The 20,308-nt window shown below is 38.5% G+C and overlaps 2 protein-coding genes across 9 annotated transcripts in view; one reads left to right on the top strand and one right to left on the bottom strand.

Moving 5' to 3' along the window:
- DNAJC19 (DnaJ heat shock protein family (Hsp40) member C19) overlaps positions 1–2,484 on the top strand; it is a 53,045-nt gene extending 50,561 nt beyond the window's left edge. Inside the window, exon 9 of the transcript XR_004032351.1 lies at positions 1,871–2,484. The gene's annotated coding sequence lies outside the window, so the exon portion shown is untranslated. The remainder of the gene's footprint in view (positions 1–1,870) is intronic.
- The window catches only part of FXR1 (FMR1 autosomal homolog 1), a 67,714-nt gene that overhangs the window by 40,747 nt on the left and 6,659 nt on the right, over positions 1–20,308 (bottom strand). For all 8 annotated transcript variants that reach the window (XM_030822858.1, XM_030822861.1, XM_030822859.1 and 5 more), the window contains 2 exons: positions 5,953–6,005; positions 4,106–4,199 (listed from right to left, as the gene is read on the bottom strand). In XM_030822858.1, the coding sequence (XP_030678718.1) occupies positions 4,106–4,199; positions 5,953–6,005 (147 nt within the window). The remainder of the gene's footprint in view (positions 1–4,105; positions 4,200–5,952; positions 6,006–20,308) is intronic.

Below are 20,308 nucleotides of genomic sequence, written 5' to 3'. Positions count from 1 at the left end.
TTGACCAAAAAAATTACATTTCATAACTAAGGTGATCAGATATGAAGCAACCTAAAAGGATTACCACCCAACCCCCCACCGGTATAAGGGAAAAATAGTGCAGGGAAGCAGATGTAAAAAACATAATTAAAAAATGTAAAAGTAAGCCTGCGCAGTGTCTCACGCCTATAATCTCAGCACTTTCGGAGGCCGAAAACCCAAGGCGGGTGTTCACTTGAGGCCAGAAGTTTGAGACCAGCCTGGCCAACATCACAAAACCCCATCTCTACTAAAAATAAAAAAATTAGCCGGGCATGGTGGCTCACACCTGTAATTCCAGCTACTCAGAGGCCAAGGCACAACAATCACTTAAACTTGGGAGGTGGAGGTTGCAGTGAACTGAGATTGTGCCACTGTACTCAAACCTGAGCAACTTAGTGAGACTCCATCTCAAAAAATAAAAAATAAAATTGCCTAAGAAAAAAACACAAAAAGATAAAAACTCAGGGCCGGGCACAGTGGCTCACACCTGTAATCCCAGAACTTTGGGAGGCCAAGGCAGGCTGATCACCTGAGGTCAGGAGTTTGAGACCAGCCTGACCAACATGGAGAAACCCCGTCGCTACTGAAAATACAAAATCAGCCGGGCATGATGGCGCATGCCTGTAATCCCAGCTACTAGGGAGGCTGAGGCAGGAGAGTCGCTTGAACCCGGGAGGCAGAGGTTGTGGTGAGCCGAGATCGCACCATTGCACTCCAGCCTGAGCAACAAGAGCAAAACTCCATCTCAAAAATAAAAAATAAAAATAAAAAAATAAAACTCAGCCATAAAATGCAAGGACTTCCTACACCAAAAACTACACAAACAAAAAATAGACAATTCACAGAACAAGGGGTTAAGAGCCAACCAACTAATTTAAGTGATGTTCCCATATTACTATTCATTAAGGAAATGAGAATTCATGAGACATCAGCTTCCATCCACCAAGTTTACAAAACTGTACATACGAACAATATAATACAGTCACTTAATGTATGAAAAAGATACCTCCAGTGTTAATAAAAGTATGAAGTGGTTATTCCGAAGACATTCTTGGAGGATGAAATGGTACATTTTAATATTTTAAAAAATGTTAACCTCTTAGGAATTATACTACCAGACTTGCATAAGAATATTAACTTTAACTCTGGCATTGTTTTCTTTTGCTAACAGCAAAAAATTTGTAATGTAAAGTAATTTCAATGTCTTTTAATTTGATATATCCACACCAAATAATTCTGAGTTGGTTACAAAAAATGAGGTAAATTTAAATGAGAAGATACGAAAATGTTTGCTGTCCTAATTAAGTGAATACAAAAGTCACAAATATATAACTTAATCCCAATTTTTTTCAACTTAAATTTATGTCCTTTATACATGCAAATGAAAAACTCACAAGAGAATCAACTCTGGTAAATGAGATTTAAGATAGGGTGGGTGGACAAGTACACCTACATTAAGATGGAAGGTTCACTTTGTACTTTATATAATTTTTTACATTAAGCTTTATTACTTTAAAGAAGGGGAGGAGGCTTTCGAAATGTTACCTGGGAAAGCACTAACTCCGAGTTTCTAAACACTCTATGTAATATGGATAAATCCTTAATAAACGGTGACAAAAAAACAAATCCTATGGGTGGCAAGATTATGCTTAAACTTTTTCCTTATATGAATTTTCAAATTTTTCGAAAGTGAAAAAAAATCACATCTTAATTTCAGATAATGACTTACAAAATTCTAGAAAGCAAATTTGACCAGAGCTGAATCATAAAACACAACGTGAAATTTAAAAAAAACTCTAGATTCAATTTCTAAATCATTCACTCTCTAACACCAATGTCTTCTTCACAGAAGCGGAGGCAGACCACAAGGGTGAGCCACAGACTGTTCAGGAACAGGGCAGGACCCTCCTGGACAGGAATGGAAAAAGTACACTGGAACAACACCCTCAGCACCCCACCAACAGCAGTTTTCCCTTTAATTGGAGACTTCACGCTACCAATTTTAAGTGTCTAAACAACAAAAAAGTGTAAGAAGCATTACTCTCAAAACTGAGTGCCACACATTTCTAATTCTAGAACATGTCCAAACCTACATAATTCCTTGCTTGACCTAACTTTTGCTTACTCAAAATCCAAAAAACACTGTACCAGAAATAAATTTTGAAAAATGAAAACGAATCAAGCCCTTTATTCTCACAGAAAACTGTAAGAGATACAATATTGAGAAAAACATGTTCAATAAAATCTAAAGTCCAAATGAACATAGTAATCTGCAGCATCACTGCCATATATAGCACCCACCAAGGACCCCACTTCACACTCCTTGATTTGCAGCAGTCACTTCACCACTTTGTTTCCTCGTGTCTCCCCCAGATGCCACCAGTAACCTTTTCCTCAAGAACTCTAATGCACACAGATAGTTACAGGTATCCTTACAAAAAGCTATTTCTTAACTTATTGCCATTTAAAAATTCTACCGGGATTTTAATTATCTGCACTAAGTTCACTGTGTACTATTTTGCTTTTACTAAAGCAAAGTATAAATTATGTCAGGGTGCCATGAGCCAAGTCCCTCATGAATGAGTAAAGCATTCACTTTACTCACTCTTTTAACTTTGACTTCCTTCCACCAAAGTGGGTACACTAAGTTAAGGTTGTCAGGGATTGAAGTGCTGCAATTTTTGACTTCCTAGCATATTATCTAGATTAATGAGAGTTCAAAGAAAATTTATCATTAAAAAATCAGGCCATGTATGGTGGCTCACACCTGTAATCCCAGAACTTTGGGAGGCAGAGGTAGGCGGATCACCTGAGGTCAGGAGTTCGAGACCAGCCTAGCCAACAAGGCAAAATCCTGTCTCTACTACAAGTAAAACAATTAGCTGGGCGTGGTGGTGGGTACCTGTAATCCCAGATACTCAGAAGGCTGAGGCAGGAGAATCGCTTGAACTTGGCAAGAAGAGGTTGGAGTGAGCTGAGATCACTCCATTGAACTCCAGCTTAGGCGACAGAGTGAGACTACATCTCAAAGAATAAAATAAAGTAAAATAAAATTGGCAGATAACTAAATCATTTGCGAAGTGCTTAGTACAGAATATGTACGTTTAAAATGTTTGTAAATGGCTAGGCGCGGTGGCTCACACCTGTAATCCCAGCACTTTGGGGGGACAAAGCGGGCAGATCACCTGAAGTCAGGAGTTCGAGAACAGCCTGGCCAATACTGTGAAACCCCGTCTCTACTAACAATACAAAAATTAGCCAGGCATGGTGACGCACGCCTGTAGTTCCAGCTATTCAGGAGGCTGAGGCAGGTGAATCGCTTGAACCTGGGAGGCAGAGGTTGCAGTGAGCCAAGATTGTGCCATTGCACTGCAACCTGGAAGACAAGAGGGAAACTCCATCTCAAAATAAAATAAAATAAAATGTTTGTAGGGCCGGGCACAGTGGCTCATGCCTGTAATCCCATCATTTTGGGATGCTGAGACAAGCCTGAAAGAACATGCACAACATGAACAGTGTTTTACTAATCTGTGAGCTGTGATTTTTCTTTCCCTCCTCCTTTTTTATTTTTTTGCTTTTCTGTACTTTTAAATTTTTCCTCAGACATTTCTAGAATATTGTAGAAGGCAGAAAGCTAGTTACAATATTTCACGTTGTTACATGTGAACTCTGTTAATGATCACTGTAGTAAAAGAATAACTATTAACACCTCATAAAGACACCCAGACAAATCGTTAAGACAAATTATTTAATAAAGTAATTAGCAAAATGAAGGAAAAGGGTAACACCATAGTGCATAGCGTTCTATGCTAGGTTCTTTTAAGAATTCAAATGCACTATCATCCATGACTTCCAAATTATAATGATAAGTTTAAAGTCTACAAAGCTAAAAATGGGACAGGTGAGACCGATTCGAACTCCAAAACTCAAGCACTGCTATATTACACAGCTATTACCACCAATAGAAAGAACAGAGAAAAGGAATTACATTTATCCTCCATCAACTAAGCTAATTCTCCTAAAAGAGTATTTATTTAAATCAAAAAAATAGACACCACAAGAAAATAAACTTAAAAATACATACCTCTACTTCATCTCCTTCACTAATTTCTTTTTTTATATCAGGTGGTGGTGGTAATCTAACTTCATTAAACGGAACCTGGCGTTCTGGTTGCCAACTGAAGGATTAGAAAATGTGTATTAACAACTTAAAAATATATAGTCTATGCCTGGTGTTGCATATTTTTTCAAGTTAGTTTATCATTTAGCTTTCCCTAAAGAGAAGAAAAACAACATTCATACTATTAATAATTTGCCAAGTAATTAGTTACTGAAGTAGGACAGATTTTGTATGACTCTTAATGAAGTTCATAATTAACATAATTGTTAACAATTGTACATTACCTCCCAAATTACTCATCCTAAGAGCAGTACACGCATTCTCCCAAATTACTCATTGTAAGAGCAATACATACATTATTCTGCAAATGAAATAAGCTAAGTTCACAGTGATGACTAACTTTGATTCGGACAGCTGCCCAATAAACAGTACTGGTATCAACTTATTTCAAATAGTTTCACAACTACATGACCTATCAATAAAGGAAACACAATTTCATAGATTACAAAACAATATAAACTGTATAACTCTTTTTAGTATACATGTTCACAGAAATACAGAAAATTATCAGCAATTATTTTGAATAGCTGAATTACAAAAGACTCCATTTTCTCACATTCCATTTATCTTTCCTACAGTGGATAAATTATAATTAGAACCCAGAAAAAGCTTACTTTTAACTCTGTAGCAAATATGAATGTATTAAACCAATTTAGCAGTTAACTGACATTTTTTATGTTGTATTTTAAAAGCTGAAATTATAAAGTAAAAAATTATTCCCTACTCTAATTTCTCATAGGTCATTTTATATGTCTGGGAAGTATACTATGACATAAAATGTCCCTCAAGTTTCTATCTGCCAAGGCTGGGCAAAGTAGCAGCTGACAAGTAAAAGATTTGGGGATGCTTTCTTCTCACCATTACTGTCCAAATGGCAGCTGCTCAAAGATAGAAATCATCTCAACACTTGTTTCTACATGAAGCAGCTGTTAGGCAAAGATCTTTTCAGGCAATTCCAGAAACAGCTTAAAAGTGGAAGCTGAACAGTTTTTTTCTGACCATCAATTAAACAGTGCTCTTGGAGACGGAGTTTCGCTCTTGTCGCCCAGGCTGGAGTGCAATGGCGCAGTCTCGGCTCACTGCAACCTCCACCTCCCGGGTTCAAGTGATTCTCCTGCCTCAGTCTCCTAAGTAGCTGGAATTACAGGCGTCCCCCACCATGACTAGCTAATTTTTTTGTATTTTTTAGTAGAGACAGAGTTTCACCATGTTGGCCAGGCTGTCTCAAACTCCTGACCTCAAGTGATCTGCCCGCCTCGGCCTCCCAAAGTGCTGGGATTACAGGCATGAGCCACCGCACCCAGCCCAGTGCTCTTTTATAGCCCTTCCTAACCAAGCCCAGCATGCTGTCTTTCCCATTTTTAGACTACATACCCCTCAGGCAATTAAAGATGGCTTAATACTTATTTTGATGACCAGCAGTCAACTGGAAGACCTTCTACAACATCATTTGAAAATTCTGGGCTTTTAAGTATTAAGCATATTATCATCTGATTTGTGCCATCTATTTCTGCAAAACTGATTCATATCTATACATGGTCTGGCAAAGAAGAGGGTTATGAAAAAAGTGACAATTATGGACAGAAAAACAAATAAAGAATTATCAAAACTAGACTTATGATCAAACAACCAAACCTCCCCATCCCCAAAAAGCAAAATCATTTTTCCACTGGCAGTAGGAACACCCAAAAGCAAACAGTTTGGCACTGCCATCTCTAAAATCAAGGCCTTTGTCAACAAAAATAACTTACTTATTTTCAAAAACAACTGTAAGGGAGTCTTCATGAACATCTTTGATAAATCCCTGCAAGACACAAAAACATTATAAAAGCATATATATTAAAGCACTTCATAACTCTAAAAGGTTGTATTAGAGATACAAAGATAATAGGGAGTACTGAAAGAACACAAGGTTTGGAATTAGGCAGATGTGAGTTTGATTTCCATCTATTCCATTTATGAGACATATGATCTTTTAAGTTACTTAACCTCTCTGAACCTCATTTTTCAGCCGGTGTCATCTACCTGGGAATTAGCAAAAGTAAATGTACATCCCTGGAACATCTCAGGTATTCAGCAAGGCAGTTATTTAGTATTCTGACTAAGCGTTCAGTATTTACTACTGTGACAAAGAGTTCAAGCTCTGGAGTACTGGCTGCCAGCATTCATACCCAAGCTCTATCACTTGTATATTATTCTTGAATACAGTTTTGATCTAATGAAATTAATTACAGCATCATCCACCTAATGAAAAATTATGAGAAGTTAATGAAGTAATGTTTAGCACAGTACCTGGCACAAAGTAAGAACCCAATTTTGTTATAAATGTTATCAATATTATAGTCCACCTTTAGTAAAATGCATGACTCCATTTTGAATACCATCTTTGCCATTAACTTAATCTTATTTTTCCTACATACTTCTCTTTCCCTTCTCTTAAAAGAAAATTGGGCTATAGTGAGTACACTGTTCACGATTATGTTGGAATGAATACAGATTCTCAATAACAATCGGTGGTCATTTTTCAGCCTTAAAATTACTATTAAAATTGGCCTTCTTACTCTATCTTCCTTTGATAAATACAGCTGAAAGAAACCATAAGATCTGACATACTCAAGAAAGAGCAAAGGACTTGGGTGTAGAATTACTGTTGCTGAAATCCTGATTCCACCACTATGTAACCATAAGCAAGCAGTCCTTGGCACTTATGTAATTACAACTAACATTAAATGACTTTATATTACTATGAATCAGAACTGCAAATTACTGAATGTTAGTCAAATGCTTATATACACTTTCAACCATGGGGTACATATGAAACACTTTTCTAAAACATCTTTATCACACTAGACTCCATAATGTCCAAGGCAAACTAGCTATATAAACACATGTATAGCACCTCGTCAAAGCAAGGCAAAAATGAACACATCTGTTTATCTCACTCCTTCCCAAAAGTCCATTAACTAACACTAAAGAGATTTGAAGGAATAAACCCAAAAGAAAGAAGAGAATAAAGGGAAAGGGCAAACTTACAACAACAAAAAATGTTTTTTGTGTGTGGTTTTTTTTTTTTTTTTTTTTTTTGAAACTTACAAAGTAAATGGAAGAGGGGTAACAGTAATAAAAAACAAAGCAAGCCCGGGCGCCCAGCGCTATGAAGAACAAGAAAGGCGGACACCTTGAGCTCAGGAGTTCGAGACCATCCTAGGCAAGACAGTGAAATTCCATCTCTACCAAAAATATAAAAAAATTAGCTGGGCCTGGTGGTGTGTCTGTGGTCCCAGCTACTTGGAAGGCTGAGGTGGGAGGATCACTTGAGCCTGGGAGGCAGAAGTTGCAGTGAGCCATGATCATGCTGCTGCGCCATGACCAAGCTGCGCACTCCAGCCTGGGTGACAGAGTACGGCCCCATCTCCAAAAAAAAAAAAAAAAAAACACAACAACTAATTTTTAAGGGCGTACTCTGTGTTAGACATTTTTCTAAGCAAATTAGCAAATTAAGACTATAAAACATAAACTGGCAGTGGGAATGGCTCAGTTTTCTTCTCCAGCTCCAACTGCCTGTTGTCTCATTTATTTGTGTGCTATGGGACATTTCTATGCAAACATACTCACTGAGGCCTAAAACCCAGGATACCTTTCTCTTGAAGATTGCTATGGTAGGTCCGGTGCAGTGATTCATGCCTGTAATGCCAGCACTTTAGGAGGCCAGAGCAGGCAGATCACCTGAGGTCAGGAGTTCGAGACCAGCCTGGCCAACATGGTGAAACTCCATCTCTTCTAAAAATACAAAAATTAGCCAGATGTGGTAGCAGCTGCCTGTAATCCCAGCTACTCGGGAGGCCGAGGCAGGAGAATCGCTTGAACCTAGGAGGCGGAGGTTGCAGTGAGCCGAGGCTACACCACTGCACTCCAGCCTGGGCGACAAGAGCAAAACTCCACCTCAAAGAAAAAAACAAAAAAGACTGCTATAGTAGCTCCTGCCTTGCAATTCTGGAGATATTAATTAATCCTCCCTAAATTTAAATATTAAGAGTTGCCACTCTAGTTCAGGCTCTGATTATCTGACCATGCTATAATAATGACTTTCTGGCCAGTTTCTCTATTTCTAGTAGGGCACATTCACTTCTTTTTTTTTTTTTTTTTTTTTTTTTTTTGAGGCAGAGTCTCGCTCTGTTGCCCAGGCTGGAGTGCAGTGGTGTGATCTGGGCTCACGGCAACCTCCACCTCCCTGGCTCAAGCAATCCTCCTGCCTCAGCCTCCCCAGTAGCTGGGACTACACCATGACACCCAGCTAATTTTTTTGTATTTTTAGTAGAGACAGAGTTTTGCCATGTGGGCCAGGCTGGTCTCGAACTCCTGACCTCAGGTGATCCACTCGCCTCAGCCTCCCAAAGTGCTGAGATTATAGGTGTGAGCCACCACGCCTGGCCCACACTCACTTTCAAAAATCACTTTGGTCAGCGCATTCAGTTATGTTACCAGCAAACATAACTGTATTATACCCTTGCCATTTTTTTAAAAATTTCAGACACTGGGAATTTCCATGTTTATGAATATTAGTAAAGCATCTCTTCCATCAGAAGACAGCCATATTTTCAACTTCCACTAACGTGTTCTAGTTCTTCAACAAACTCTCAAAGTTTGAAAAGTCTCACAAATTAATCTTTCTAGTCTCTGTATCATTCATAGTGGATTAGTTCAAATCAGAACTCTAAATCACTAGAAACTTTCACTCTCCTTTCTCACCTTTATAATAATCTCTCACTCTCCTTTGTAATAAAAACCTTTTTTTCTATCTAAAAATCACCACTTCTACCTTTCCCACAAACACTTCCCCCATAAACATCAGTATCAACTTTGAGTGCACATTTTTCACAAACTTTAAAACATAGCTCTGTACAACTACTTTTTTTTTTTTTTTTTTTTTTGAGATGGAGTCTCACTCTGTTGCCAGGCTGGAGCCGCAGTGGCGCAATCTCAGATGGCTGCAACCTCCAACTCCCTGGTTCAAGCGATTCTCCTGCCTCAGCCTCCCGAGTAGCTGGGATTACAGGCATGCGCCACCACGCCCAGCTAATTTTTGTATTTTTAGCAGAGACGGTTTCACCATGTCGGCCAGGCTGGTCTCGAATTCCCGACCTTGTGATCCGCCCACCTTGGCTTCCCAAAGTGCTGAGATTACAGGCGAGAGCCACCACGCCCTGGCCCTTGAGCATCTACTCTTATTGCTAGTATCATTCTGCCTTAAGATTTACTAGAGTAAGGCCTGACACCTAGTCCTTAAAATCTATTTGGACTGTAGTGAACAATTTCTAACATCCTACTCCATAAAATCTAATCCCCAAGTCCTAAATTCTAGACAAAGGTGTTTCTAATGGCCAGATTTCTCTAAAATTTAGTCCACTTGATACAGGACACAGTCAATACTTTTATTTTTGTACTCCCCAAGCCAACAGAATGATGCTAAGTCTCCCTGCCTGCTCAAGAGACCCAAATTGACAGGGCTGGGTCTTTGCCAAAATCCAATAGTCAGGAGACACCAGTAACAGCCACATTTGTCTGCACATGGCAGAAGGCTTTATGCCTTTAAGTCTCCATCCAATCTTTGGGGATTTTGACTGTCTCTCTTCCTATTCAACACCCACCTGGCTCAGGTCCCATATTTCTCAGAACAAAGCCTTTGACATTTCTTTTTCTTCTTCCCATACATATGCAGACACGGAAGATTTTAAGGCATCCTTATTAAATGGTCACTTGTCTTGTTCACTCACACAGTCCAATAATGTTTACATTTGAAACTCTTAACTACAATTTAAGATAATCATTAATAACTAGGCAGTATAACACATCTGAAATGTATTCAAAATCTTAAAATGTTCACAGCTTGCTATGGATAGGCGGGAAGAAAAAATCTTAAAATGCCCACATAACTCTGACAAAACAAATAGGCATCATGTAATAAAAAACTAGAAATGCCATAAATTAGGCCGGGCACGGTGGCTCATGCCTGTAATGCCAGCACTTTGGGAGGCCGAGGCGGGCAAAGTTCGAGACCAGCCTGACCAAAATGGAGAAACCCCGTCTCTACTAAAAATACAAAATTAGCCAGATGTGGTGGCGCATGACTGTAATCCCAGCTACTTGGGAGGCTGAGACAGGAGAATCACTTGATCCCAGGAGGTGGAGGCTGCAGTGAGCCGAGACAGTGCCACTGCACTCCAGCCTAGGCAACAAGAACGAAACTCCATCTAAAAAAAAAAAAAAAAAAAAAAAAAAATGCCATAAATTAACTGTAAAATGAAAGTAGGGATGGAAGGAGTAGAAGGAATCCTTGAGCAGTGAAAAAGCACTATCCAAAGAACTAATTTCAAAACCAATCTAGTATAAAACAATTTTTTAAAAAAAGGTTCTAGTCAAAGATTCACTTAAGCAGCAAGTTAACTAACAATCCATTCGCCTTCTACATGTAAACAACAGACAGCTGTTAAAATAAAAATTTTATACAAAAAAATTCTACTTACAGCAACAACCAAAAAATAAATCCTACAAGTGTCCGTAACAGAAATATGCACAGAAGCTATGTACAAAAATGTCAGAAGCCCTAATAAATACAAAATTTAGGAAAATGTAAAACACCATCATGTTCTTAGAGACCTCGATACTATAAAAATTTCAATATGCCCCTAAAATTAACCTATAATTTCAATGGGATCCCACTGAAATATTAAGAGTGTGTATGTGTTTGGGGTGGGGGGACCTAATAAAATAAGGCTACCTCAAAAAATTTTAAAAAAGAAAGCATTCAAAAAGGAAACTCTAAAATGGGGTGGGGGGGGGGGCTGGGATGGGAGGGAACAATAACACTCTATACTTACCAAACCTTAAAGATTTTAAAACTACAATAATGAAGATGGAAAAGATATTTTAAAGGAACAGAACACAGATTCCAAAAGTAGGCCTTAAGTCATTCAGGAATTTACAAATGGGGAAGGAATGGACTCTTTTTAAAATGGTACTGGAACATTTAAATAATTCTTAGGGAAAACAGAAATGGACGTCTTCACCAGAAAAAAAAAAAAAAAATCAATAGATAAAACATTCAAACTTCAAAAAAAAAAATCAGTAACAATTCCAGCAGAAAGCAGGAGCCAATTGTCTATAACCTTGCAGTAAGGAAGTCCTTTCTAACCAAAAAAACAAAACCCAAAAGCCACAAAGTTTGATAAAAGTATACTATCTAGAAGCTAAAATATAAAAGCATCACATACAAAGGAGAAAAGGGGGCAGGGGGTGAAACAGCACACAACAGGGTTAAATCTCCAGTTCAAATATTCTTAGGTGAGTAAGAACAAGCTGATGGAAAAGGTATCGATGGATATGAACTAGGTGAACAAGTAATTCACAGGAAAAAATGTAATTTTAATAATATACAAATCTCCTTTAAAGTGTTAAAACATTTGCTACAATTTGTTCTGAACTTTGCTTTTCTCTTCAGTTTGTGTCTTGTAGATCCTACCTTACTATAAAGATCTACTCATTTTTTTTTTTTAGACGGGTGCTTAAATGGCCTGTGGGGGAAAAAAGTACACAGGATATCTGCTTACTTTATGAATATATTTTTGAAATTACAGAATATAGCTGAAAAACAAAAAGTTTCTCAATTTGACAGGAGCCATTGTGGAAAAAAAAAATCCTATAGGCTAAACAGAAAGAAACATGGTATGAATACATTTCAGGAGTTAAAAGATTAATATTACAAATACAGCAAAACATCTGAACAGATGTATTATGGACCCTGGCTGGAAAAGTCCTAATGACACTGTATGAGGGCACACAAAATATCATTTATAAGCCACTCATTTTATAAGAGCACTCATTTTAAAGAAGTAAAGTTGAAACAATACACATCTTATACAGCCCCAAAGTTTCACTCCCTAGGTTAAAAGTACAAATTTAAAATCTCATCTGTCTTGAGCTCTTTTCACTAAATCACTATAAACCAAATGATGAAATCCTTTTGCCAATTCATATAGTTTTAAACTCTAAAAGATTGAGTCTGGTAGTAATGTTAATCGGGGAAATAAGGCACCTATCATAAAAAGATATTTAAGGCAAGGTTCCCAAAGTATCAAAAACTCACTCACAACTGGTAAGGCAATTATCTTGTCCAAAACCTGGATTCAAGCTGAAAGAAAATTTTAATGTTTAAAATACTGATCAATAGATCAGATATCTTGATTGAGTTGTGGCTTAGAAATCTGTACAGATATCCCTTCAGGAACATTCCTAATAAACCCATTAAGAATATACCGTCCTAGTCTAGAAAAATTCCTTTGACTGGAAAGTAACTATGATTACAAATTCATCTATTACTTTAGATTTTTTTTTAAGACCCATTAATGCCTTCCTACCACTGCAATTCATTACAACAGTAAATTTACATTCCTTATAAAGGAGTAAACAAACTTTATAAAGGAGTAAACAGAAACTTTAAAACCTTAATATTTGGCAGACTACCAAATGTAATCAGAAACAGCACAGCCTGAATCCGAAGTTTTAAAATGCAAGTCCAGAACCAAAAAAATCCAAGATTTACACCCTAAAAGTTTAACTCTCATATTTCAAAATTCTTAGAAGAGTTTCCTGACTGCAAAACAAACTGCCTTTTTTCTTTTTTAATGCCAACAAAAGGCCAGGAAAAAAAAAAAACCAGACAGTACAATCCCCCTAAATAGAGGTTAGGAACTATCCTTGGCTTAACCCAACTTTTTAATTACTCCGATCTCAAGATTCCAACCTATTAAAAGTTTCATGGTAAAGCAGGAGACCTGTCAGGAATCATACCTCTAGTTCACATTTATTCTCTTAAGTAAGCAAAAGGAAGTATCAGACTCACATTACTGCTTCCCTCAAACCTGATCAAGTATTCTTACATAGTTTGTCACTCCAGCTTTAAGACTACTGTTTTTCTTTTTAATTCTCTTCTCATGAATCGCTGTCATGAAATTTAAACATTTTATTTTTCTCTCTAGATTTGGCACAACAGTCAGAAATTACTTTTTTTATGCCTTCTCAAACGTGTTAAAAAAAGAAAAAAGTGCAGTTCATGGCTTAATTCCTGATGCAAACTTGTGGTAAAGTACTTACTGTATTTCTAAAGATAAACTGATTAAAATAAATCCTTCTTTATTAGAGACACCGGGCTGTTTGTTAAATAGTGAAGGGTCTTTCCTCTGACTAGGTTAACTCTCCATTTACCCCAACTACATCAGTTAAATATTACTGATGTGGATAAATTTGATTACAAAATATATAGCCCATGAGAAAAAGGTACTAACATAATTCATGCAAAATTCAGCACCTCGGGTTTTTTTTTCTCCAAGAACTGCCACAATGGATTTTATTATCACTTTTTATCCCTTGATCAATTATCAGTTTATTTATTGATTCATACTCTGGCCCCAGTCTACCTTTCTAGCCCATCAATTTGAATAATTTAACATCTCTGAAATCAGGATGCTTCTTACGATGGATGGCGTCTTGGAATAGCTGATAGCCACATGTCAGTCAGGACATAAATGTCACTCTTTAGTACTCAAACTTGGTTTGCTTGCGATTTTCTGTAGCATTTCAGTCAGCAAACCAATGAAGAACCACTGTAGGAATGACTGCGGTTTCTTATCAGAATGTTTGTCTGTTGACACCTTCTGATAAAATCTAGAAAGCACCAGGATCAAAGCTCACAAAAAGAGTTAAAAATTATTGGAAGAAAATCCTGGAGACAACAGAGGAGTGCCTTTTTTTTTTTTTTTTTTTTTTTTTTTTGAGACACAGTCTCGCTCTGTCGCCCAGGCTGGAGTGCAGTGGCCTGATCTCAGCTCACTGCAACCTCCACCTCCCAGGTCAAGCGATTCTTCTGCCAGTAGCTGGGACTAGAGGCACGTGCCACCATGCCCAGCTAATTTTATTTTTAGTAGAGACAGGGTTTCACCATATTAGCCAGGCTGGTCTCGAACTCCTGACCTCATGATCCACCCACCTCAGCCCCCAAAGTGCTGGGATTACAGGCGTGAGCCACCGCGCCCGGCCAGGACAGCACTTTTAAAGTAGGTTTACAACATCAATACTCTCCATGGCCCTGAGGAAGATATTTTGAGAAGAAATGCAGATATCTGAATATGAATATGTCTTAATGAATTTCTTTTGCTTGACCTTCCCATTTTATGTATGGGACTGTTAGAAGGGTAACTTTCAATAACTACATAAGAATATTAAAAAATAAAGACAACCATTGTTCAGATTAATTGGCACATTTCTTCTTTCTTCACGGTACAGTGCCTCTGACAACTGATGCTGTTTTATGTATAATGAAATTGCATTGAGGCCAGGCACGGTGGCTCACCCCTGTAATCCCAGCAATCTGGGAGGCCGAGGCAGGTGGATCACCTGAGGTCAGGAGTTTGAGACCAACCTGGCCAACATGGTGAAACCCCGTCTCTACTAAAAATACAAAAATTGGTTGATCTTCCACTAATTTCCCAAATCTATATATGGAAAAACAATCTATTCTGTTGATTCTAAACCCAACTTCCAACTATTCAGACATCTCCACCCATAGTTTACTGACACCTAAAATCAACACATCCACAGTCAGAATCTCATCTGTTGTCCTGCTCTGCACCCTACACAGCATGATCCATTTAACAGGATTTTCAAAATGAAAGAGAAAACTGAACACAGCAAACAATCTTTTTTAGCCAGAATTCTAGGAGAATACAGCCCAATGCAATAAGGCATCCACTGTGTATAATGAATTAACTTCTCTCACATACATCTAGAATGGTACTACGACCTATGTGCCATCACCAGGAGAACTGAGAAACTGTGTTTCTGTGCTTTATAGTTCAGATAAGAAACTCGGGCTGAAGGCTGGGCACGACAGCTCACACCTGTAATCCCAGCACTTTGGGAGGTCGAGGCAGGCAGATCACCTGAGGTCAGGAGTTCGAGGCCAACATGGCAAAACCCTATCTCTACTAAAAATGCAAAAATTAGCTGGGCATGGTGGTACACACCTGTAGTCCCAGCTACCTGGGAGCCTGAGGCAGGAGAATCACTTGAACCCAAGAGGCAGAGGTTTCAGTGAGCCAAGACCACACCACTGCACTCCAGCCTGGGCGACAGAGCAAGACTCTGTCTCAAAAAACAAAAAAAGAAACTCAAGCTGCAAAAGTCTGACTTGTCTCCCAGATCTGGGTCATCATCGTTATCTAGGCAACTTTAAAGTTCTCAAGAAGGATGCCCGAGGGTCTGTAATCCCAACCCACTCAGGAGACTGCGGCGGGAAGATCACTTGAGCCTAGTAGTTCCAGGCCAGCATGGGCAACATAGGGAGACAGATCAACAGACCCGGTCTCCTAAAACAACAACAATTTCTCTATTTGCAAAATAAAGGAGGTGAAGATTCTTAAACTGTGGTACTCCCTGACACTCAAAGATGTGCTAGGAGTACTTAAAGCTACTCCCTCCCCACAACTACCACGATAAATCTTCCTGGAGCTTTTATAACAAGTAAAGTAATTTAAAAGATTCATAATAAAGTTTCTGGACTGTCTACATAGTTAACAGATTATAAAAGGGCTCCTTATCAGGGCAAGGAAAAACAAAAAAAAGCCTCACTAAATGAAGGCACTACAATACAGTGGTTTCACTGTAAGGTCTCAGATCCCACTACCTACTGTGTATAACAAGAGAGGATCCAAGACAGTAATGTAAGGAAAATAAGATCCCTAACTGGCCTTATTTGCCAAAAAGCAAATCACAATGTTCCCTTCTCAAGATCTCTGTATGGTATTCCCAGAATACCCCAGACTCTTTGTAGTATTTCTCAGGAGGGTCTATCAATCTGGAATGGGATCCAGCCCTCCAGGATGCTGAGCATCAACCTCTCATCCCAATCCTAGAAGTGAGGAAGATCCAGCTAAGGAGAGCAAGTACCTAACTCCCACACATGCAAGAAAAACAACTTTCAAACAGAGATGATTAATACATGGCACTAGCATAACTGCCTATACATACAAATATGCAAAAATATTAACATACTATTTAAATGTAAAAATAAAACTCCAAAGTAACCTAAGAAATTGTATGTATAATCTGGGCACAGACTGTCTTAACCAGGACTGGAAACCCAGAAGCCTTAATGGAAAAAAAAATTATGTTAAAAACTAAAATCTCACTATGACCAGCAATACAAGAAAAGAAGTCAAAAGGATGGGGAGGCAGGGCACAGTGTGGCTCACAACTGTAATCCCAGCACTTTAGGAGGCCGAGGCAGGAAGATCACTTGAGTCTAGGAGTTGGAGGTCAGCCTGGGCAACGTAACAAGGCCCCATCTCTACAGAAAATTTTTTTTTTAAATTAGCTGGGCGTGGTGGCACATGTCTGTAGTCTCAGATACTCCAGAGGCTGAGGCAGGAGGATCGCTTGAACCTGGGAGGTCAAGACTGCAATGAGCCATGATCCTATCACTGCACTGCAACCTGGGTGACACAGTATTATTTATTTTGAGATTCTACCTCAATATTAATAACCTAAATAGGTGGGATAGTGGACACTCTTACATTAGGTCAGAGGCTTAATATCCATAATACAAAAAGATTTCCAAAACTGACAAAGGACACCCCAACAGAAAAACAGGCAAAAGACAGGAAATTCTTAGAAAAACAAAATCAAATGGCAAACAAAGGCAAGTCTTAAAAGAACAAGTTCAAATGGCAAACAAACATTAAAATTCACAACTGGGATCAAGTTGAGATATCCCTTTACATCCAACAGACTAGCAAAAATTAAACATCATAAAGCCAATTTCTGGCACAGATAAAAAGAAAAAGAGCTGCCATTTATTATTGATGGAGAACACAGGAAGCATCAGAAGCCTTTTTGGAAAGTAATCTTTTAACATTTATTACAGTTTGTTTTTTAAAGGTTCCCTTTCACAAAGCTATCCCATTCTTTGATATCTATCCAATGGAAGTAGTTATGTGGAGCGACAAAAAACTGAAAACAAAGTGTATGTCTATTAACTGCGGAATGGCTGAATTTAATATATTCTTATGATTATATAACCTTAAAAAATAAATCATACTCCACATGAAAACAGTTGAGATGTGGATGATCCTACTTTTATACAGTAATACTGAAAAACCCTATACCTGTAACTGAATGCGTACCTATATACAATTCTACAAGCATGGTGAAATACATGGAACCACGTACATGTGCTACAAACAAAGGTTACCTAATATGGAGGCGGAGGTGAGAGACCCAGGTGGTGAAGACCAACCAGAGGAAAAAAAGAAAGTAAGAAAAAAATACAAGACTAAGTTTTTATATCATACTTACGTGTGTGTAAAATTATACATGTGTGTATGTAAATGTATACTTTTAAGAGTTAGAATATATCTTATTGTCAGCCAACATGTTTTCCATACAGCACATATGTGCATCACCACTCCCACTTCTAATTTTTCCACCCCTAGGGATCTCGAATTTATAAGATATAAACTTAAAAGATGCTTACAACACCTAAAAGATCTAAGTTGTAATTTGATTCCGACAAGTACCAAATGGTCAAGGCTGCTACTGCAATGAAAAAAATGTCTTAACTTCAAACATACTTTTTAAAAAGATCTATGCAACTAAATCTACAAAGTAAAATTATTTCAAATCACTAGATACTTGTTCCACAAATTCAAAAAGTCCACAAATTTACCAATTACATTATACATTACAATAATTATTACAAGTGTGTGTGTTTTTTTTTTTTTTTTAATATGGAGTTTCACTCTGTTGCCCAGGCTGGAGTGCAGTGGCGTGATCTCAGCTCGCTGCAACCTCCACACACACCCCCACCCTGGGTTCAAGGGATTCTCCTGCCTCAGCCTCCAGAATAGCTGGGATTACAGGCACCAGCCACCATGCCCTGCTAATTTTTGTGTTTTTAGTGGAGACGGTTTCACCATGTTGGCCGGGCTGGTCTCGAACTCCTGCCCTCAAGTGATCCACCCGCCTCAGCCTCCGAAAGTGCTGGGATTACAGTCAAGAGCCACCATGCTCAGCCAACTATGGAGTAAGCTCTAATAAGAAAAAAAATTATTCAAGGCAAGCATTCAGCATTCATTAGTATTGAGCATGTAACTGTTCTGAATTTGGAAAAACAAAAAAAAAAGGACAATGAGGATGTGAAGATTTCTTTAAGAATACACAAGTGTCTACTACTACTGCTGCTTACATACCAGTAATGTTCTCGGCTTGTTAGGTTCACCTATTTGTATGTATTATCTAACAGTTCTCTTTGAAATGGCATGAGTTAATGGTTCCAAATGGCCACCCAAAACTATTCCAGGCCAGGCATGGTGGCTCACACCTGTAATCCTAGCACTTTGGGAGGCTGAGGCAGGCAGATCACCTGAGATCAGGAGCTCAAGTTCAGCCTAGTCAACACAGCAAATTGCCATCTCTACTAAAAATACAAAATTAGCTGGGCTTGGTGGTGCATGGCTGTAATCTCAGCTACAATAATTACTGAAGTACAAGAATCGCTTGAACCTGAGAGGCAGAGGTTGCAGTGAGCCAAGATTGTGCCACTGCACTCCAACCTGGGCAACAGAGCTAGACTCAAAAAAAAAAAAAAAAAAAAAAAAAAAAAAAGAACGATTCTGACTTTCTTGTTGCAGTTTTCCTATACAGTTCCCTCTACGTATGCATAAAGTTTTGTGACAGTATCTGAACTTGACCAAGATCAAAACATAACTTCTTTAAAAAAATCATTTAAGTTCAGTTTGAACCAAAATCAGAAATGACGAAGTTAGCAGTTACTAAGATTACACATCATTCAACATATATACTGAGGGCTTACTATGAACTAAGTACATATATCAACAAAATTTAAGACTTGAAAATAACCTGAAAATTTCATATAACCTTTTTGTTTTAAAAAGGTTATATGAAAAAGGAACCAAAAACAGCTACCTATGATTAATTATGTAGATTAAGGAAGGAATTCAGGAGCCTCTGAGGCTCCTGATCCTGAAGAAATCTCAACACGAGAGCGCATCCCTTTGCCAACAATAATAAACTTCATCAGCTATTTTACTAATAGAGACCTCTGTTCATCTTCCCAAAATAGATAGCAAAAAATGCTGAAGATAGAGAATGGCAGGCAAGTTAAATACACTGATAGCATAAATTATCTTGATTAAAAGAAGGAGGTAGTGGCTCATGCCTGTAATCCCAGCACTTTGAGAGGCTGAAGCAGGAAGATCACAAGGTCAGGAGTTTGGGACCAGCCTGGCCAATATGGTGAAACCCCATCTCTAATACAAAAATCAGCCGGGCATAGTGGCGGGCACCTTTAGTCCCAGCTATTCAGGAGGCTGAGGCGGGAGAATTGCTTGAACCCGGGAGGCAGAGGTTGCAGTGAGCTGAGATCGCGCCACTGCACTCCAGTCTGGGCAACAGAGCAAGACTCCATCTCAAAATAAAACAAAATGCATGAGAAGAAACAGGTAATATTAATTTCAGTATTATTTAACCTAATATACCTAAAATATTATCCAACATGTAATCAATATAAAAAATTATTGGCCCGGCACAGTGGCTCACGCCTGTAATCCCAGCACTTTGGGAGGCTGAGGCAGGTGGAACATTTGAGGTCAGGAGTTCGAAACCAGCCTGGCCAACATGGTGAAACCCCGTCTCTACTAAAAATACAAAAACTGCCTGGGCGTGGTGGCACACAGCTATAATCCCAGCTACTCGGGTGGCTGAGGCATGAGAATCGCTTGAACCCGGGAGGCAGAAGTTGCAATGACCCGAGATAGTGCCACTGCACTCCAGCCTGGGCAACAGAGCAAGACTCTGGCTCAAAAAAAAAAAAAAAGAAAAAAAAAACTATTGAGGTGTTTCACATTCTTTTTTTAATACTAAGGCTTTGAAACCCAATTTGTATTTTACATTTAAAGCACATCTCAATTCAGACTAGTACATTTCAGCTCCATGGCTGGCAGCTACCATATTAGAAAGAGCAGATTTGTCTAAAGC

The sequence above is a fragment of the Nomascus leucogenys genome, chromosome 11 (genome assembly GCF_006542625.1).
Source record: "Nomascus leucogenys isolate Asia chromosome 11, Asia_NLE_v1, whole genome shotgun sequence".
Classification (NCBI taxonomy): domain Eukaryota; kingdom Metazoa; phylum Chordata; class Mammalia; order Primates; family Hylobatidae; genus Nomascus; species Nomascus leucogenys.
The sequence above is the reverse complement of the archived record's forward strand: the minus strand, read 5'-3'. Positions and strand labels throughout refer to the sequence as shown.